This window comes from Melozone crissalis, unplaced genomic scaffold (genome assembly GCF_028551555.1).
Source record: "Melozone crissalis strain CALT ecotype California unplaced genomic scaffold, PUWL_Pcris_2 ptg000012l_1, whole genome shotgun sequence".
NCBI lineage: Eukaryota > Metazoa > Chordata > Aves > Passeriformes > Passerellidae > Melozone > Melozone crissalis.
The window spans coordinates 12,266,135-12,288,474 of NW_026535790.1; the positions used below are offsets into that span (position 1 = coordinate 12,266,135).

Below are 22,340 nucleotides of genomic sequence, written 5' to 3' on the forward strand. Positions count from 1 at the left end.
AGCCACAAACTTTATTATAACTAAAATCTTAAGAGGACAACACCCCTTTTTCTCATCACAATGCTTCCATGGATAACAAGACAATGCATAGTCCCACTAGCCAAGCTCTGAACACTTGAAAAGTAATTATTTCTCAGCTACTGAACAGATAAACAGAACTACCAAGTTTCCAGCCAGCAAGCCACTCCCCTTCTTCCTCTTGTGTAGCTCAGGTCATTTCCCATTTTGATCCCTGCAGGAAGAGCTATTTCAGCCAGTGCCCAGAAATCAGAAATTCAGAAACCCAGACTCACTGGCTGCACTGCATTATAAAGCACTAGGAAAAAAGGCCACTGATTAAAGGGAGGCTGCCTTTATCTCCAACACACCAAACATCTGAAAGGATGTTCCCTCCCAGACACTTCAATGTATCAATCTTGCTTCCCTTCCTCTCTCTTTTTTTTTTTTTTAAGTCTCTATAAAATAAAAGAAAGTGTTCATTTAACTGTTTATCCAGCCAGCTTCAAAATTAAAATATTTCTGCCCTGTCTCCAATCCAGGTTGGTCCCTGGTGACCACCTCCTGTATTTTACATAACACTATCACTTCCTAGAAACTAAACTCCAGGGAAAATGAAGAAGTGAGGAAGCTCGAGCCCATTTATCAGGTCTGACACTTCCTGTGGGAATGCAGCCCTGGAAAAGCATTTCCCTGACAAATGGATGGGCCTGAACTGAGCTGCACAGCCCTGGATCTCGCTTCTCATCACTCTTCTAAATAGGGACAACTCTGGAGAAGGCTTCAAAATGCAGGAGGGGAGTTTGCAGGGAAGGTGGGGACTGGAGCTACATTCCAGACACCAGCTGAGCCCCAGGGTCTGGTGAAGTGTCACCTGTGCCACTGCCTGTCCAGCTGTGGAGTGGCACATTACACCCCAACTCAGACCCTGCCACACAGAACATCCAGAGCTCTCCTGCACACTGGGGAGGAGCAGAGGCACACACAGCACCAAGGAGAGCATCACATCACACCTAATCCACTGCTGGAAGGGGAAAATTGATCACCTGCTCCTGTGGCAACAGGAGCTGCTCCAGACTGTTAAAGTGATGGAGAATGTGGTCTTAAGGGCAGAGGGAAACAAAGAATCAGCTCTGAAAAGGATGGGTTGATGTTAGCACTTTAAGAGGAACATTCCCTGCTCAGTTACAATTCTGCAGGTCACAAATGAACCAGAAATAAAATGCTATTACAGATCTTTTCCCCAGCAGTCCAGTGGGTTGTTCTATGTGCTCTCTGCATTGTTTCCAACTCCAAACCAGAAAGAAGCCATAAAGGGCAGGAAACAGCTCATCTATTAGCCAAAACCAGAAGTGTGGTTTTTTCCATGATGGTTTAAAAGAAGCTATGGTTTAGGAAAGCCATGAAGACAGAAGTCAGCCAGCAACCTTTTATTTGGTTCCTGATTTCTGCTTCTTGATTGGGCACTCCAAGATATTCCAAAAGGGAGATTCAACACAAAGCCTGCCATGTCCCACACTTTTCCACTCAACTCTGGCTACTGCAGCACCAGGAGGGCCCAGGAACTCTGTTTCCATGCCAGGTTTATGCCAGGCCAGGGTTATAACAATTAATCAGCCACAAATATCCAGTGTTTCATGCCTGGATCAGATGCTCAGTCTGGTTCCCTGGGCAGCTGCTCAAACAGCCTGGTCCAGGCTGGCAGGGCTGCTCCTGTGCATTCCAGGCCTGGTTACTCTATAACTGCAACCAGAGCTGCCTCCGAGCTGCTGTGAAAGCCTGTTCCCAGCCTGGGCAGTGCCCTGATTTTATCACTGAGCAGCCCCGGAGTGCAAAATGTTCCAGCCACCCTCCTGGGCCATGACCTCAGGAACCACAAATTTCCACTTCACACAGGTGTGATTAAAAGGGATAAAGCTGGAAACTTTATGAGGGATGGGAGAGTCACATCAGTGTTAGAATTGCCCATGCAGGACCTCAGATTTAGGTGCCATTTACACAAAGACCCAGTGTTGAAACCACAATTTTGCAATATTTCTCTGCTGAGGTCTGGCCTGTAGGTGCCTATCATAGACAAACATCCATGTTCATAGCCCAAATCTAATTTTAAATTGTGCTGTGTATGTTAAATTACAGTGCTATCCATTTCTTTATCTTGTTCAATGAGCAATATAAATGTATTTATTCTAAATGGGTGCTGGATGCAGTTTCACCAACACACAAATATCTTGGCACTGCAGCACTGATACAGCAGTGCCATTCCATGGGAAATCAGGACAAAAAAAAGTCTTTAATGTCATTAAAAAGTAAAGGAGACTTTGAGCACACAGTTACACAAAATGGTCACAATCTCCCTCTCCAAAATGTTTAAAAAAGAGATTTGCAACTCTGTAGAGAAACAGACTCATTTTCTAGAGATTCAGATCACAAGTACAAACCTTGCAGCAAAGTTTGGGCTCCATAGAACCATGGGATTTCCTGGAGTTTCAGTGTACACACACACAAACCTAAAGTCAATTTGTTTGCATGGATTTCTACAACATAAAGATGTTTGGGTTTGATTGTTTGGGGGGTTTTAAAAACAACTTCAGAACTCTCGTCTAACTTGTAAGGAAAGTGACAACACTAAAGTTTTCTCCTGGGCTCTTTGAGTATATCTAAGCACCTGCACGTTGCAAAAAGAATCTAAATAAAAAACCACCAGCAACAACAAAACACTCAAACCACACAGGACTTGAGAACACGCAGTTTATCTGGGTTATTAGAAAAAACAATCTTTCCAAACACAGCACGAGGGAGGAAATATTTTTGCAATGCTCCACAGTTCCCAGAAGTGTGACCTCTTCTAGCACCAGCCCCAGGCTGTGCACTGCAGACTTGGACAGCACCAAACCCTTCTGCACTTCAGAGATGCAGGAGTGGAAGTGGTGACACTTCAGGCAGACAAAGCTTTCCTTTTAAGCCCCGGATTGAAAAAAGTGCAAGACAGCAGAATTATAAGTTGCTTGATCATAATTCTAGCAGGAAACACTCTGCTCTTATCAGCATTGCTTCAAACCACCCTTGTTATGCTAATCCAGTAACTGGTGAAGGCTGAAGCACCCTTGATAGAGGACCATTGTGAGAAAATAGTCCTCCAACATTTGTTTGCACAGCAGCTACATCTGGGGAAGAAATTACTGCAAAGCTTCTACCCCTCAGCAGAACAGTGCTTGGATCAGTTTGAGAGGCAGAAATGCCAAGTCCACATCCCCTGTGGAGCTTTAGCTGCTTCACAGACCCACAGCTGATCAAAGAGTGTGCAGCCCTCTGCACTGAGCCATGTGTTATTGGGACACACAAAGTCCCTGGGCCTTCCTGGTGCTGCAGCACCAAGAGTTGGGTGGAAAAGTGTGGGACATGGCAGACTTTGTGTTGAACCTCCCTTTTGGAATATCTTGGGGTGCTCAATCAAGAAGCAGAAATCAGGAACCAAATAAAAGGTTTCTGGCTGACTTTTGTCTTCTGAGCAGATTTCCTTACTTGGGGTTGCTAAGCAGAGTCAGCACAGCCAGCAGCTCCCTGCTCCTGTCACCCTGACCACCAAGGAAAGCTTTCACCCTGAAATGCCTCCAGCTGCTCTGTGAGGACCACTCCATGCACAACTCACATCATGCTGTGAGCTGCACTAAACACTAACTTTTATCCAGGAAAAAAGTGAGCCCCACGAGCTAAAAGCAAAAGTTGTTCCTTTTATAGATAGCACTGACTGCAATTTGATTTTTCTACTTGTGATAAACTTACCCTTTGCAACTTTTTACTGGGAAATTTGAGCAGCTTTGGACACTTGCTGTTGATAATGGAGACTTCCCCCACTTCTCCACCCACTGAAAGACAATTCATCTCACAACTGCAGTTCAGCATCCTGAAAGCATCACATCCTCCCACCAACAGACAGCCTCAGCAGTCCTGGCCTTTCAGCTTGAAACCTTAAACACACTGCAGCCTTCCTTCAGAGAGCCCACAACACTGCTCACTGAGGCCAAAACTATACAGAAATAGGAGGAAGTAGATTTTCTTTCACATCCCAAACTGGCTGAGAGCTCCCCCCTCACAGTGTAATCCTGAGCTATTCTTACCACCAACTCCTTTTTCTCTTGTCCCTACTTAGGTACGCTGAGATTACTGCATCTACTGTGTATTTTTGTGTCTGCATCTATTGTGTATTTTTGTGTATTTCTGCCACCAATGTTTTCTATCCATGAAGAATCACCACAAGGCAGAAGTGCAGGAGCAGAAGAGCTTGACAGGCCAAGGCCAAGGTGTTGCACAACACCCAACAAACCTCAAGGGAAAAGCTTCTTCAGCCAAAAGAGCTGCTGTGGTCACAGCCCTGACCCAGCACAGCCACCAGGGCAGGACTCACCAGAAAACCCCAGGGAAGGATTCACCTGAATGAACAGGCTCCAGTGCTCCTGCTCACCACGTCCTCACTTGGCCTTGGGAGGAACTTGCCCTTCTAACCCACAAACCAGGTCCTTTTCCTTTCCCTAACATGTTCACAACTACTGACTGGCAGATTTTGGCTTACAGTGCCTTTCAGAATGGAAGCCCAGGAGCACAGACTCCTCAGTCTGCTGTTTCAAGCCTCACATCTCAGGTTAGAAACACAGCCCACAACATTCCAACTGGAATTATGAGGAGGGATCCAGCAAAGGAAGGAGAAATCCAATGGACAACAGCCTGATGCCTCCTCCACTCACTGCTCTGCACTCATCTGCTGCAGCTCTTTGGAGCAACAGGGAAACAGGAGAGAGTCCTGGCCTGAAAATTCCTGGGAAGGATTGTTTAATCCAGCCTCCCACACAATATTCAGGCCACAGCCATTGATATCTGAGCATTGGGTCATTCCTGCTATGAGCCATCCCTGTGGTTGCTCTGGTTTTTGGCCTATCATTCAACACACACCTTGTGGTGCCTTAAAATGACTTTTGTGTGTTTGCAACATCACCGAGGTTGGACACTTCCACTAACAACAACACAAACAGCATTTATCAGTCCCGCAGGGAGTACTCACACAAACTTAAAAATTGAATTTGGCTACTTATAAACAGCTGTTAGTGCCAGATCAGCATTCTCAGTGAGAGGTTCCAGAATAACAATTGCAGAAATACATGATATCACCCTTTCTTGCTGCTGTGGTTCCTGGAACACATTTTCATCAAATCTACGTCAGGAACTGGCGCTTAGTTACTTATTTGCTATTTGCCTGCTGTGTTTACTTTTATTCCAGTGTCTTTCAGTTCACTGCTGCAGCTGGATGGACTTTCAGCCACCTTATCTTGACCAGTGAACCACATTCCTTGGCTTTATAGCAACTTTCAGCACTAATACCTACAGTTACCCTCATGGCTAACTTTGCATTTGCAAAAAGAGTTTTTCTGAAGCACCAAATACCTTGGTACATGTGCAGATCTGCAATTTGCCTGTTTGGAACGTTATCCCAAAGTGGGATTCACCAGTGTGTAAAGCAGGAAAACCCCAGGCTATGCTTGAACTCTCCCATAAAGGTTGCCACAAAAGGGAACCAGGTGTATCACCTTGCATGAGTAGTTTTACACATATTTTTAAGCCAGGGCACACCATACATTCAACTTGCACTTGAAATACCTCAGGCTTGAGATACTCACTTCCCTACAGGAATGTTTTCTTCCTATTCTTTATAGACAGGTATTTAAAGCCTCATTTGTGAATATATTTTGGGTGAGAATCCTAATCAGGAACAAAAACCCCCTCTTGCCCCAGTGTAGGACTCACAGCATCTCTTACTGAAGCTCATTCTCTAACCAGGTGGGGCTGTCAGACCTCACTGATTGCAGGACCAGCACAATAAAAAGAAGACAGTCATGTCCTCCTCAGCAATTTTGCATTCCCTTTCCACAAACTCAGCTCTCTAAAAACACCATCGCTACAAAAAGTAGCTCAGCAACAACAGAGAGCTGGAGCTGCTCTGACCAAGCCCACTCTATTCGTGGGGAACATTATCTTGATTCCCAACCTGGACAGAAAGCTGGATCTTTGACAAGAGACTTTTCACAGCACTTAAGGGCTGGCAGCAGTTGGCCAGAATCCTTCACCCTTTTAGCAGGTGTTAAAGCTCCTGGGACAGAGCCAAGGAGTGCTTTTGACTGACTGAAGCAATGGAGCCATCGGTTACATCACCCAAAGACTGCAAAGACAGAGGGCAATTTACTAGAAGGAAGTTTTGAGCAGCCCCATGATAAGATACCCTGAAGCCACAGACCAAATATCTGCAATAATTCCGTGTTTTCACGCTGCCTTTTATTGAGCAAAAGCAAGTGGTGCATAAACTGCAGAACAAAGTAGAGCAGAGCAGCTGCTCAAACACTCCTACAAAGCACTCAGTAACTGTGCTCACTTAAATCTATGCAGCATAAAACCAACTACAATCCCACTGGCAGTAACTGTGTGCAAGTGAAGTAGTTCTCTTTCCTTTATGGGTCTGCAGAAGAACATTACGTGACACTGTTTGTCTTCTCTGCAGAAGGAGCTAAAGACAGGAGCTTTTGATTTTGCTGCTTCTTCCCATCATCTGTGACAATAAAACAGCTCAAGTTTATACTAAAAGAGAGTGCAAGCTCGAATGTGTATTGAGAAAGTATTTTAATTTAACTCTGCAGACAGGAAAAAAATGCAGTACTTTATAGCAGATAAACCTTACCCTGTACAGACTGGAGGATAAGAGTGTCCATGACTGGGAAGTGGAAAAAAGGAAGGCAAAGGGATGGCTAGAATGTGTCCCTGGTGCCTTCAGGGGTTTAATCTCATTAGCTGAGCCAATGCAGCCTGCTGCACTTGAGATCAGTAACAGGCTCTCTGCAGGCTTTACCTTGCCCTGCTAACGACACAGATTCACCTTCCCAAGGCTTTGTCACACCAGTTTAAGGACACAGCACACACGTGAACCTGTGCCCTTCCTCCTCCTCGTCCCCAGGTTGACACACACAGGTCATCATTGCCCTGCTTTGCTCCATGGTAATGAGGGGGCAGTTCTTCCCTGAATTCTTTGTGCTCCATCCTGTCTAGGTGCCATAATCCTGTTTGTGACAGGCTGGTTGCTATGGGAGTGATTGTATTGTCACTGGATTATGCCCTCAGGTGGAAAGCGTGTAAGGGAAGGCACATGAACAGGTTTTTGCATACATTTGAAGACATGATAGTGCAATCCCACATGTAGAGACTAGCAGCTTTAGCAGTAGCTTCCAGACACAGAACATGATCATGAGGGATAGCATGGCATCAAGTTTTCTCCTAAAAAATGAGATATTTTTCACTTTCCTATCGCTGGCTGCCACTATTTTATTTGAGACAGTGCCCTACAGTCCCAGCCACTTTCCCAGGCTCCTGAAAATACTTCTGCACTCCCAACAGTGTCTCTGAAGATCAGGGTGAAAGAAGTGACAACATCATGTAAGCAGGCTCCACAACTCCAAGTGCCCTTTTGTTGAGGACTGTCTTTTACAGAGCATGGATGTGAGAGCAGCAGCAGGAGAGACAGATCTGAGCTCTGACACGCTTGGGGAGATGCATGACTAACTCAGCTTGAGCCAGGACGTGCCTGGAATGTGCAACCCCACTTGGAAGCCTTTTTACCAGGGGCATATGCTTGGGGGGTTATCTGGCTGCTGCCTGGATGGTAAATGCATGATAGCAAGGAGTGCAACATAAACAGCCTGAAGACCCTGCTCCTTGTGAGCAGCTGGGAATCACAGAGATGCTTTCCTGCCTACTGAGACCCCACTCAGCAGCACTGGAGGAGCTTTAGATCCTCACAGCCAGGGTTGTGCCAGAACCAGCAGCCCAAGTGCAGCATTGATGGCCACATGCAGTGGCCAGCACCATTCCCCAACTGATGGAATGTGCACACACACGTGAACTCTTCCTCCAGCCATCAGCTCATCATCTACATCAGCAGAAATGCTGTCCTGGAACACAAAGAGCCACACAGGCCAAGCCACAGGTGTACCAAGAAAAATATTCTTATCCCAGCATAGCTAATGCTTTGACTACAAAAAGAATACATCACTTGCAGTTAACATCAAACTTCCCACCATGTACTATTTCCTTACTGCAGCACTAGAGCAGAGCTGTGGTTCCATTTCACGTGCCCTGCTCTTAACAGGAAAAAAAAAATCCTCACTGAGAATAAAGCTGAGGACAGCAGCAGTTTCCAGAAGCTCTCAGCCCTGTTTACAGTGAGCCATATTCACAGCACAAGGCCATGACCACAGACTGCCCAAGGTCTGAGTGCAGCCACACAGAAAACACTCAGGAGCTCTGTTTTCCCAGGAGATGTGACCTGTGACTTGTTGGAAGGCAGCAGCATGTCAAAGGCTAGTTGAACACAACTCTGGGACAAAAGCCTAGCTGATCACATCCTCAAGGATGACAGCCTTGTAGGACTGGCTTTAGTATCAAAGAAATGCTGATGATGTGTTTGTGAGGAGGAAGTAAAGAACTAAACTGCTGGTGAATCCCAGCTGAAGGCACAGATGTTAGAAAGGAAGCTCAACATTCACTACATCTGACAGAGCAGCAAATTTCACTTTGGCAGAGAAAAAACAGACACACCTGGTTTGGACTTGAACCTTGAAGAGCATTCACAACCTATCCTGGAAACTGGTTCTTTCTTAGGAACCTTGTGTTTAATTTATTGCATCACATAACCAAGACCACCCTTGCTGGAGCCACCACATGTAAACCAAAGCTGATAATTAAGTTAGTGATGAGAGTCCAGCCCATAGGTTACACCTGCAGAACTGCATTTCACCAGTGGTATTTGTCACTGCTGTGATCCAAGAAGTCAGCAGAAAGTGATTCAGATCTATCCACAAAAATGAACTTGGATCTGCAGAGGACATCAAGAGATGGGTCAACCACAGGCAGAAGATGTCACATCTAGCAAATAGCCAGTAAATGTATTTAGGACAGGAACAAGACAAGCAGCCACATCTCAGAGCAACATTTTCTTGAGAATAAAAATTAACAGCGATGAAACACTATAGCAGGCAACTGATTTGTAATAGCTGCAACAAAATGCACACAAAAAAGGTTGAAAGGGCACTGCAGTGAGACACACGTGACCCAGCAAGCAGTTGCCTCAGTAGGAATTTCAGACATAAGATACAAGTAGAGAGACAAGAAGAATTAACATGCCAAGGGGGGATTAGGGTAACCAGATCCCCAAGCCTTCTCATCATGCTCTGCTGGGAGAGGAGGCAAATTCACAGCTTGTCCCTTCCTCCTTCTCCCATAACCTCCACATCACCCGAGGCGAAAGCCAAGCTGCACTAATAAAAACAGCAGAGGCAGCCTAAACTGTCCAACCTTGTTATTTACACCTCAGCAGAACGCTCCCAGCATCCATGATCATTTACACAGCTCCTCCAAGACCTTGGAAGCAGCTCCCAGAGCACCGCTTGTCCACACGGAGAATTCTGTCAACAGCACCCGACCTATTTCATATTCATCATCTGCACTTTGCCATTTCATATTGGAGCATTTAAAATGCTGGAGAGCTTGTGCTCAAAGAGATTTTTTAGTTTGCAGTGGGTCAGGCTGAAAAAGCTCAAAAAAAATCCCTCTGCAGTGATCAAGAGGTTCAATGCTGGAGTACAAAACCAGCCCCAGAACATGGGCTCCAAGAGCAGCCAGGAACCTCAGCAGGACATTTACCAAGTTGTACTTATGAGATTGAAAGGCAATTGTTAACCTTGTAAATTTGCTGCTCCAGTTAATTTGTCCACTCAGGTTGATCCAATGTTTGTTGTCCAACCTGTGGGAATTTTAAATATATACAGAAATAAGGAAAGGCCAGCATATTTGACCCAGCATATTTGACCTCAGAGGTCAGGGATGAAGCCCAGTTCCAGCCAAGTTCCAGGCACTACTCAGTCTCATAAACCAACAATAATTCAGACTGGGTGGGGAGGGGATGGGAGGGACAAACAGAAGACAGCAGCCATATACTGTAATACAAAAAGGCCCACAAGAAGTCTTGTAAAGTGGTTTTAAAATAGCACCCTCATCAGAAGTAAAGACTTCTGTTTAGCTACAGAAGTGTCAAACAAATCATTCCATCCTCACTGGAGGTACTATCTGTGCTTTCCACTAAATCCAGACAGAAAAAGACCCAAAACACAGCTGATCCATTTTCTCCTGCCACCTACTCCAATTGAAACAGTTTCCCTCTTAAGGGAACATGAGCATTAATACTTGCCATTGCCTAGCCGTACCTCTGATCTACTCTTGTGCAACAGCTCCCATTTCTTCAAGTCCAAAATGTTCATTCTAACCTTACTCAAGTTAAAAAGTCTAAGGAAAAAAATATTGAAAAATGTAGCCTATCTCTTCAATCATCTCTGTTTAAGCCCAGTGGCTGCCAGCTATCTCCATCCCTTGCCTTTTCTTAGGTCTGTGCCTTTTTGGATTGCTCGCACTTGACAGCCTGTCAGTCCAATGCTAAAAGGAGATCATTTATCAGGGTCTACCATGGCATTCACAAGGATCAGAACTACAAGCAGAGATGCAACAGAGTAGAAACAAGTTCTTCCCTGAAATCCTTTCACCTTTCCCTCTAGTTGTTCTTCTGCAAAAGAACCCATGAGCATTTCAAAGGTACCAGAAGCAGCGCAAGCTTCTCTCAGAAGACCCCAATCAGCTGTTGCTGGGGGTGAGCTGCACACATTAGTTCTGAAAATTACCTCGCTTCCCATTTCAGAAACAAGAAGACATTACAAAATAATAGAAGTTCACTATTGATTTTGTTCCCCCAGAAGACTGAAAAAAAGTACCTGGTACTTTTCAGTGTAGAACACCCAGCTATTCCCTAACTTCCAAAAAGCAAAATGGGTGCTGTGTGAAATGCCTGCAGCTGTTCTTGTTACACTGATTCCAAAAGTGTAATTCTCCTGGGTGCTAAGGGTTTTATACAATATTCCATATTAAGATAGTATTTTCATTTGATTCTCCTTCCTCTTTTCTCTCTTTGACAGTTACATTATTACACCTCCCAAGGAAAAAAAATATTTATAAGCAGGACAACTCCACCCTTTCCTCTCAGTTCAACACCACAAGGCAAGATTCAGCCAGAGGTCAGTCACAGCACACACTCAGCTGCTTCTTTCATTTCTATGTCTTTGCATGTTCCTCACCAAAAACCAGCGAGAAGAGTTCACCATATCTGCATTTGCCAAAACCCCACGATTTCTGCAATTGATGCAGCACAGCTTATTACAGCTGCAAACCTTCCTGGGCTCTGATAAATATAAGCCCATGACTGGGTGTCTAATTAAAGGAGGAATGAATTAATGAGTTTTACCAAAGGCTTTTGAGTCACCATTATAATTCTCGCCTAATCGGCTGCAGGACACTCAAAGGACACCGTGAGCAGGATCAAGAGCAGAGAGGGGGGACGAGCCACCCGCAGCTGATGCTTCCCCCATCACGTTCCTCTCCAACATGTCACTGTCATTCAGACCCCGACTGCCAGATCAAACCCAGCAGGAAAACGCCTGGGCTTTTTTGGCCAGCTGAATACAAAAACGCTTCCTGAAGCTGCCACAAAGCTCTCGGCAGCCTTTGAATGCCGAGGGAGATGCGGGAGAGGCTCGGCAGAGCGCTGACTCCGGCACTTCCATTCATCCGGTCCCAGCCCCCACAATCACAGCTCAGGCCCAGGCTCCCGAGGAGGCAGAAATTGAAAACACGTTTTCATTGAAGCACAGCTTGAATCTCATGAATTCCATTACTCCCGACTTTCTCAGCATTTCCTGGAGTGAGCACTGTAAGGGCAGGGAGAAAGGGGATGGGGCGGGCCATAGGTAGGGCAGCAATCCTGTGTGCCCCCTCTGACCACACCAGCCCAAAAACGAACTGGGGACTCTTGCAGTGAGGATGCAACATAAACTATTCCTAAACTAAAGAAAATTAATATAGATAAACCACAAACTTAAGGAGGAAATAAAGTAACAAGCTGCCAGAGGCCTCAGAACAGCAACAGCTCCAGGCACAGCCCTGTGAGAAGCATCACAATTTGAGCAAGCATCTCTTTGGCAGACTGAGGCATCCTTAGCTCCTAGAGCAAGTGTCAAAATTACCAGTTTATCATCTGCAGGAACTCGAGCACACTGTTGAACTCCAGGAAAGCTCACCCCAAGGAAAAAGCGATTATGATCAGAGAAAACAGGTAGCACCGAGCAGTTTTTTTCCACATGTACACTTGTAACACGATCAACTTTGGAATTATTCAGGCGTGCTAATTAACACCCATTGGAAAGCTTTGATACCATTAGCAATACTTTTAATGGCTCTGTCACTGACACCATCTTCCCGTTCTCCCCATCCCCAGCCTGGGCCTTCTCTTAAGGAGCATTACATCATCTCCTGCACCAAGGCCTCCTTGTAACAGACACTATTATGCAACTGAAGTGCCTCCATTTGGATTTTGGCGTTATTTTGAATTTCGGCCTTGAATAGAAGGCTTGTTGAAATTCCCTGCATGAACAGCAGCATTTTACAGCCTGAAAAGGGCGTCCGTGCACAGACACCAACACTGGCATAACAACGTGTCTGAATGTGTTACACATTTGTGAAACATCCATTCCCCACATTCCCTTTTCCCCTCGTCCAGGAATAAGTCCTGCATTGTTAGGGCTGATTAGCAATATCTTTCATCCCTAATTTCACACTACAAAGGGCTTTCATGCATATGCACGTGTGGCACCATTCTGAGCCATATCAGCCAGAAAAAGCATTTAGTGGTGACCGAGGAAATCAAAATCCGAGGGTGCAGCTCCAGTTGAAGTGAAGGTGAAGGGGAGTGTCAGCTCTTTCCCTGGATGGTTTCAATGCTGCTCTCGCCATTGACCAAAAACCGCTCATTTGTTAAAATAATAACTAAAAAGAGGGCTGGCACTCACTACATCTGCTGAAGCAAGCAACCTGATAAGCATGTGAAAGCACACATTATTGCAAATGTTACCCTTATGTTCCCCAGTGCTTGGAGAAGGGAATAGCAAAGCATCTGACTGAGTTACACCAACTGCTGTGGCCATGGATTGCACGCTAACCTACTTTTCTTTTTTCTTGCAAGAGAATAGCCTGGCAGCCTTAGCACACAAATGACTACTTTGCAAAAACGTGCACATTTGCAGCTTACCAAACCCTAAAGCTCACAATTACAAGATCAGACTCAAACACTATAAGTGGCTCATTACGCAGAAATCTAAAAAAAAAAAAGAAGTTTGAAATGAAAGCTTTTGCAACATGAAAGTACTCTGTGTTTTGTTCTTTTCTAGTTTATTTAATACAAAAAAAATAGCATCAGCATGGCTTTGCCCCACAGCTACTATTCACCTAGAGACCTCTTTGCCATACAGCAAAAATAATTTCTGGTTTGTGAATAAATGTAACCAATTCCCAGTTTTTCACTGCTGCAACACATCAGTCACCCGTTGAAATGGAGGAGAGGATTTCTAACAGTGATGACTTTTTTGTTTTTTCAGACTGTCATATGAATGCATCCCCAGGACTAGAAGCCTTGCATGAACTTGATCCTCCTTGATTTTAGCTCATCTGTCTTGTTAATCATTGTCATCAGCTAAAACAAAGAACTGGTAGGATGACATACCCAGAAAGTGCAGCAGTCTTGACAAGAGAGGAGCAAAATTACTGGGCTTGGATACTATTATTATTATTATTGTTATTATTGTTGTTGTTATTATTATTATTACCACCACCTCCTGAGTATTATGAGTCTTATTAATGTCTTAAAAGTGAGAATTGAGGTTCAGTGCAGTAGGTAATTCTGATATATTCCAGAGTTTCTCAGGTCTCATCTGAATCTTAGAGCAAATAAATTCCCAGACATCACATCCCTTCCCCCAGCTATGGGAATCACATTCAGCTGAAAACAAGCCAAGTTCTCCTACTCACTCAAGGGGAATGGGAAATCTCACCATAACTGGTGGAGAAGTTACTACTGAAAATTAAAGCAGGAACAAGAAGAGAACTGACAGTCACCAAGAGGTTAATGCAAACGAGGTGCTGACTCCCCTCCACCCTAAGAAAATTGAGAGTGAGCACCACCTTAGTCACTGCTTGCTTGCAGCCACCCAAGCAAATTCACCTGACATCAAAGCCTGTGAAAGAATGACTCCAGGAGAAGCTTTGGCCATCACCACTGGCCCTTCATAGCCATCCTCACAGGCACAGGAGGGTCACACCAGGGTGACCATGCAAGCTGTGCCACAGCACAGCCACACAACACAAACACCACCAGCTCTGGACTTCACCCTTCCATCAGTGGGTGCTGCTGGGGGCAGGGGAACAGGAGAAATGGTGCAAAATTAGCCTTGTTCTGGAAGAAAAAGGGAAGGAAAAAACCAAACCAAATGAAACAGAAAGAACAGAAAAAAATACAGAAATTCCAAGGGGTTGGAGAGTGCTTGTTCCTCTGACTGTCTGCTCTGCAGACACAGGGCAAAAAACCTGATGAGACACAGGCCCATTACTTTCCTCTCTCTTGTACTCAATGGACAAGTTTCTGTTTACAGGTTCCAAAATAAATATAATCCCAAAGTACAAGTAAGAGGTCAAGAAGGCTTGTGGTACAGCCCCTTAATCCACATTCAGAGCCTTGGGATTAAGTCAGAGAAAGCACCTGACTTCAGTGCCCTTAATCTCCAGAGCCATGCCTAATGGGATATGTTCTTCTGGGTGAGAATTTCTCACTTTCCCTAATAACAAAATGTAAAGAACACTAAAAATCCACATCAACATCTGCTTTAAGCACTGCTTGCTTCATTGGCTCAACATTTAAACAAAGGCACTTTGTTAACCTGGAGACCACAGATGTTCCTCTGCTCAAAAAGGCATGAAGGGGAAAAGCACAAAAAAAGGCAAGACACGCTAAGACTGAAGTGAATTTGCTTACCCCTTTCTCCAGACTGCTAGAGATCAGGTTTTGCAGACCAGGAGTCAGATGGTGTTACACCCATGTGGATAAAAATGGAGCATTCTCAGGAAGACAAATGTTGAGTAGGTGCAGAAGCACCAGGGTGCCAGTGGCTGGCCACCACAACCAGACACGTTTTCAGCTCTGGTTCTGCCCTCCCAGCTGAGACCAGCATGGTGCCTTCAGGGCACCACATGCTCCATAAATGTGTCTTCAGGCTGGGAAGCTCACCAGGCTGGCACCAGCATCTTCTCTGTGCAGGATGAATAGTTTTGAGATCCCACCCAGAGAAGTAAGCGAGCAGGGTTTACATCTTTGCACACTCACCTCAACAAGGTGTTTCCCATTTTCTCCAAGACACCTTTTACCCCTGTGTACTCTGCTAAAACCACACCTTTAAAACAGTTGGTTTTTTTGACTGGAGCAGGGTAATTACAGCCAGTGTTTCCAGAAAGTGCCAGTTCTCAGGAGAGCATCTGAAAACGTGGCAGCACAGCATGGGTCAGCAAAACAAAGCAGGGCTGCACACAGAAAGCTGGCAAAGGTGGAATTTTTTCCTCTCTGCACACCATATGCTGCTGCATGACTGGATGAATGGTCAACAGAACACATTTTATGTCTACCTTTGGTAAAAATCAGCCAAAAATAGCCTTGGTTCTACCTTTTGGTTATTCATTGGGATGCTGCTCATCAGTAAAGGCTCTTCCAGATCAAAGAGAGAAGAGTCAGAGCACAGCACCAGTTTGCTGATGGGAGGCATTACTGCATGGTTACTCATGGAGCTGACACTGATGAGTAAAGGGAAGAGGGAATTTACCAGCAGCTCTTAAAAAAATAAAAACAACTTCAATTTCATCAGACAACATTGGATTCTACTAACAGGGGTCACTTAACCTTTCTGGAAATATGAGCAAAATGGTACTACAGCAGGATAGCTGATCAGACCTTGGAAGGGGTCCATCTGTTCTTGAAAGAAAGAAACCTTCAGTCCAACCCCTTTAAAAAAGGCACATTACCCTCTGACTTTGAGCCAACTAGACAAAAACACGTCATCCAACTTGACTAATACACATGTTTCCAATTTACAGAAAGACTCTTGGTTTCAAAATTGAAATAAGATGCCAGTACAGTAGAGGAAGTTCTAAAACAATCTCTATAATCCAAGTTTTTTGGCAGTTTGGGCTCCATCATGTTTGTCCAGCCAAGAAACACTTCCAAAGACGACGTTAGCTGTTGTGTGTGGGGAAACAGCCTCACAGAGCCAGAAAGTACCTGACAGAATTAATTCCTTGCTGGACCTTTGGCTATGGGTTCAAACACACATGCCTTGGATTAGAGTCTGTGTTGAGCTTACACAGCACCTTTCCCTGCTGGATCCCTTCTCAGCACACGTACAGAGGGAGAAAAAGAACATTACAGCACGAGAGCACTGACAGAGGCATGATAGGAAACTCCTGGGTGACAACACTGAAGAGAGCATCTCAAAGCCAAGGACTAGAGCATGTCCCTGCTCTTGTCACTGCTTTCTTCAGCACGACTCTGCATCTTAATGGGTGTGAATCAATCATCAGTCATCTTCCAAAGCACAAACAGCTGCCATTACACCTACTAACCATGCATCTGCAGCTCTGACTGTACCGAGGAGGCACGAAGCGGTGCAAGGGATGAGTTTCAAAGATGCTGGAGAATTTTTCTTTATTCTGGCCTGACTCACACATAACCTTTGCATTTACACAGGTTTGTGTCAACATCGTCAGTTTCCAGCAATGAAGAAAAAGCAGAAACTCCAAAGGGCTCCATGGTTTGGCTTTTACAGCCTCTTTTCTCCTTCACTGTTCACAGGGCACTTCTGAGCCCACAGTCAGATTCCAGAGATAAAGTGCCACAGTCTCCTTTTCTGTCAGAGTACAGACACCCTGACTGGAGCAGATATCCCATTACCTGTTGTTGTGCTGCATTACAGAGCTATTCAGCTTTTCTATTCCTTTCCAGCACGTGACCTCCACGCTACTTCAAAGCTCTTAACCAACTCTATCCTGAGAAAGAAAGTGAATTCAATGCCACACAGCTAAGTCAGTCACTTACATTGCTAAATAAATTAAGCTGGTGACAGAAGCAGTCTCAGGACCATCTCACTGGGCCAACCAACTGAACTGGAAAGGAAGTGGACAGCACTGGCAAGATCATCATGATTTGGTCAGCAGCAAAAGGCAGGGAGACCTGAACTGGTGTTAGCATGATGCTGTCAGAAGGAACAGGAGCTCTGCTCCATTTTTACATTCCCTTCACTCTAGAGTTTGTGACTCACTACACAATGAAAAGGCTTTGCAGAGCACTGCAGTATGACTCAGATGAGAATACAGCCAGAACAAAGCTGTTCATATCAAGATATTTTCAACCCCAATGATTCATGGGAGGATTAGGAAAAGAACTGGTCTGATAAGATCCTCTGTAGGGAGGACTGTGGAGCAAGTCCTGCAAGTGGCACATGAAGGCAGCTCTGGTAGCACTCACCAGCATGCCAAACCCCTGCAGAAGGACCACAGCTCATTCTACACGGAGATTCACCTCAATTCCTCCAGAAAAAGAAAACAACTGGTTGCACTGCTTGTGGTGGCAGAAGCAGAGCATCTGAAGGACATCAGGATACAACATACATTTTTAAACAATCTAGTCCAGAGGGGAAGGATCTGTTCTGCTCCTCCACACTCTCAGACACTGGTCTAACCTAATGCAACAAGATATGCTGTGGGAGAAGATAAAGAGTAAAGTAATACCAGAGAGAGAGAGTGTTTTAGAGGCTGGCTCAGGTGAAGAAGGTATGCAGCCAAAACCTGCAGCTGCACTGATCTCAGCCCTTGGCAGCAGCACTGCCATGAGCACTTCCCATGCTCTCAGACAAAAGGAGGAAGCCCCAGAAGTTGGTACACAATGGCTGCAGCCTTGAGACAGCCCAGCACACAGCAGGCGTCCCTGCTGCCCTGGCCAAGGGACTCCTTGGGACACAACAGCAGAAGCAGCCACTGCATCCACATCCTGCTGGACATCCCCCATCACCCAGGGTCCCAGCAGACTTAACAAAGACCTAGACTTCAAAGAGTGGCAGCATGTGCTTATCTGCCCTCCCTCAGAGAGGTTTCAGGGCACAATGGCTGGGCTGCTGCTGCAGGGGAAGAGCAGCTTGGCATTACCCTAATCCTGCTAGGCAGAGGTGCAAAGCCTCTCCAGGCAGCAGCCTCCTCACCTGCAGCAGCACGTGGCACTGCAACAAGTGACAGGACAACATGTAAACCCAAGCCACTGCATTCCACCTCTGGTTGCAGTGGGATGCTCAGCTGATGCACAATTTCAAAGCCCATCACAAAACAGGAGCACAACAAACAGATGGGTTTTTAATGAAATGTGACTAAAGAAAACAGTTTTATAAGGAAAGTGCTGCTTTCCTGTGGTCACGGGTTGGGAAATCTTTTCTAGAGAAGCAGTGAAGAATCAGAAAGGGTACATTGCTTCCTTCCTCAAAACACGTCAGAGTGGGACTGGACACTGAGCCCAGCTGTGTGGCTATTTATGACAACAGTCCAGCTCCCAGATGAACTGGAGTAATGTAGTATAGCAAAGGCAATCCTTCCTCACAGGTAGGGACATCCTGCCCTTACCTGTGCCCATAAACTTCCTCTAGCATCCCCCCACTGACCTCTCCTCAGCCCCTGGGGAAATCAAATGCAGTGTGCAGTTTAATAGTTCATACTTAAGAATCAGAGTATCAATCACTAATGGAATAGAAAACAAAAACATACACAATTTGCACCAGTGAGAAGACCTACAAAGTAAAGATAAATAAGGCAAAGTTAAAATTAAAAAATAGACTTCCTAATTTTGAGGATGTATATGATCTCACCTGTTAAATACAAAAGGTTTCTAAAGATAAGGGAAGACAATGCCAGCACAGGCTGCACGCAGAGCAAGAGGTGCAAATCCATAAAAAAAATCTAAAATTCAAACCAAAAGGCCTTCAGAAGCATTTAAAAGCACAAGAGAGCATTTATCATTACAGTTCCCAGTGCTGGATTAAGTTTCCCTGGTTCACTGCATTAGAATTAATCTATGTGCCTACGAACTCCAGAGCCAACTTGCAGAGCCACAGCAGCAGCGTGGTTATATAACCACAGCTCTGATAGCACAGGCTGCAGTGCTGCTGGAGCCTGCCTGCTACCCCTCACCAACACCACAACCAGCAAAGCTGCTGCTGCTCAAACCATTCTCTTGATGACAGATGCCTCAGTAATGCAGACATTGGAGTTTGGATTTGATAAAATGTTTTCTTGAGAGCTGATGTTAAGACTTAAAAGGCCATCGACTGCTGTGCAAGAAGTCCTTAATGCCATCAAGGGAGGGGAGGCAGCTACACGGGAGGAGAACAGCAGAAGGCTTTAAGTGGGAATATGATTACTGTAGAAAAATTATCTGACAAACAAACACAACCCCAGATAATTCCTAGGAATGCTTTTAAGCAATTTAAGTGAAAACTGGTACATCTGCTGTCTATTCAAAAGGTCATTGAGTGCTTATTTCATGATAACACACTCCCAAGAAGATCTTCCAATGAACTCTTAACTTCTGATCTCCAGGATTGCATATCCCTTGTTTTAAAGGCAGCTACCCTCTGAGGTCATGGAAATACAGTTCAGCTGCTGTGCAGCGTTACATCTGCATGTGGCCATCTTGAACTCTGCTAAGCCAAGGGAACTAAAACAAATTAACAAATTGAAGCCTCAAAATACAAAGTTAGCTCAAAAGTCCCTTTGATTTGCTGGTATAAAGATATTTCTTTGTATCTACCCACAGCTCTTTAAATACATCTCTCACATTTTGCTCTAGCTTCAGTCCTCAGATCTGTTCATCTGTTTAGAACAAAAAGCCAAAACATACTGCTTCCTAAAGTATTTCTAATACCTTCTACTCCTAGAATAAACAAGAACTGCTTAGATGCTTTAGCCTTGATGCCTGTGTGCATGATAGCAGGCTGTGTATATAGGACACTGCAAGTATGTTCAGAAAAGCAAAATGGTGTTTTCAAAACCAGAGACCGTGGCAAAACGAGGCAGCAGAGTCACTGCAGCTCTGTTCCAAGATGACAGCAGAGAACACAGATGTTGGAGCACACAGATTCACTCCACAATCATTTTAATTACATGCCCAGCCAACCAAGCACAGGATACAGGCTAAGCAGCATTAAAAAAAAAAAAAAAAAAAAAAAGAGCTGAACAGAAGTATTCTGCGAGCATCCTCCTGTGCACTTGATGCTAACGCCACTCTCGTGCATTAAGTCATCTGTTTTCCAGCAGGCAGGCAGCCGGTTTGGAAAGGCACTGCTGGCCTCGCTGCGGGGCTGGCGGCATCAAAGGGGATGGTCAGGGGATGGTCAGTGCAGGCTGCACAGGACTGGCACAGAAGGGATGGATGATTAGAGGAGCCTGCACAGGACTGGCACAATCAGAGGGGATGGATGGTCAGTGCAGGACTGGCACAATCAGAGGGGATGGATGGATGGTCAGCAGAGCCCGCACAGGACTGGCACAGCCCACGGTGGCTGCGGGCAGCCCCGGGGCTCCAGGCCGGGACGGTGCCTTTGCCCGGGCAGCTCTGGGAGCCGGCCGGGCCACCCTTGGCTCCTGCCCCGCTCCAGGGGTCGCTTGGCGATGCGGGTCAGCGGGCACACGGTGGCATCGGGTCCAAGGTTGAGCTCACTGATCCTGGAGGGCTTTTCCAACCTCAGTGATTCTATCAATCTATAATTTCAGCTTCTGCCAAGAAGAACCCGCGCTCCGGGCAGGCTGGGGGCAGCTCGGGGTGGTGACCTCCCGCCCCAGCCCCGCCTGGCCCGGCCCTGCGGGGCACCTGCTCCGGGAGCAGCGGGGACACGGCACCCTCGGCCACCCACCCGGGCAGCCCCAGCGGGGGCCGCACGCCCCATTCTCCTCCTCCTCCTCCGCCTCCGGGCGGGCCGAGCCCCCGCTCCCGCCGCCCCTCACGGCCGGGGCGCGCACCCCGCACCCCGCGCGGCCCCGGGCAGACCCACCTGCTGGTACTCGGCGTCGTGCGGTCGGAAGTCGGCGGCGGTGAGCTCCCAGCGCAGGCTGAGGTGCGGCAGGCGGTGCAGCAGGCTCACCCACCAGGGCGGCGAGTAGCTCACGCCCGCCATGCCCGCGCCTGCCTCACCCCGAGCCGCCGGCCATGGAGCGCCGCCCGCCTCACCCGCACCGCGGCCGCCGGCCCCGCATGGCCGAGCGTCCCCCCCGCCCGCTGCCGTCCCTCCGCCCGCTCCCGCTCCCTCTTTGTTCGCCCAGAGGCTCCGCCGCCCGCGCCCGGCGCCGCCCGCCCGCTCCCATTGGCGCCGCCGCCGCCGCCGCCCCGCCCCGGCCCGGCCCCCGCCGCTCCCCCGGGACCGGGGGTCGCTGCCGGGCCCCGAGCCCCCGGCGCTGCGTTTGTGTCCCGGTGCCGTGAACCTCACACGGCCCTGCGGGTCTAACAGCGGGAGCTGCGGGTTGGGTTCACCTAAAAGCCAGCGGAGTGAAAGCAGTTTGTGCCGCAGCAAGTGGTAAAGGTGGGCATAAAGTGATTTATTGTCAGCTCCTCTCGAGTCCGTCTCATCCAAGATCCAGAGGTAGCAAGTTTGTCCCTCCCGAATTCACAGTTCTTGGAGGCAAAATGTCATCCAGCACTCCCTCGGCTGGGCACGCACATGGCAATGACAGCGACAGGAGCACAGGTGAACATTTAGGAGACACCTCCCACTGTGTGACAGCACGACGGGGAAAAATAATAACATAATAATTTGAACAGTGTCTTGGAATCTCTCAGAATACCTCAAAAATGTGCAAATGAGGACATGGTTTAGTAGCAAACATGGTCATGGTGGTGGGTTGATGGTTGGACTTGGTGATCTTGGAGGTTTTTCCCAACACAATGGCTCTATGACTATGGGGTGCTGGGCACAGGGCCACGTGTTAACCCCTTAGAGCAAATAAACATATTTCTGCTGATGTTCTGAACACTTCAATAGCTTTTGACTAGGATGAGATTTTCATATGAGTATTATCAACACAGCTAAAAAGAAATCTTATCACTCACAAATAGCATTAAGACACATGTCAGAGGGTTTAGAGCCACGTGCTGTGTGCACAAGTACAAGATATACAAGGGTACAAGATAGAAGACCTCAACTCCCTTCAGCTTTCTCCAAGAAAAGAGTTTATTTTTCTGCAGGAAGACAGCTGATTTTTTTTTTCCTTATTATTTTAACTTTTTCCACAGTGCCAGCAAGGAT

At 46.5% G+C, this 22,340-nt stretch overlaps 1 protein-coding gene across 2 annotated transcripts in view; it reads right to left on the reverse strand.

The window, feature by feature from the left end:
• Positions 1-21,232, reverse strand: part of TTYH3 (tweety family member 3) — a 69,377-nt gene extending 48,145 nt beyond the window's left edge. For both annotated transcript variants that reach the window (XM_054270610.1, XM_054270609.1), the window contains exon 1: positions 21,093-21,232. In XM_054270610.1, coding sequence (XP_054126585.1) covers positions 21,093-21,215 — 123 coding nt within the window. In that variant the 5' untranslated portion in view covers positions 21,216-21,232. The remainder of the gene's footprint in view (positions 1-21,092) is intronic.
• Positions 21,233-22,340: the final 1,108 nt, after the last annotated feature.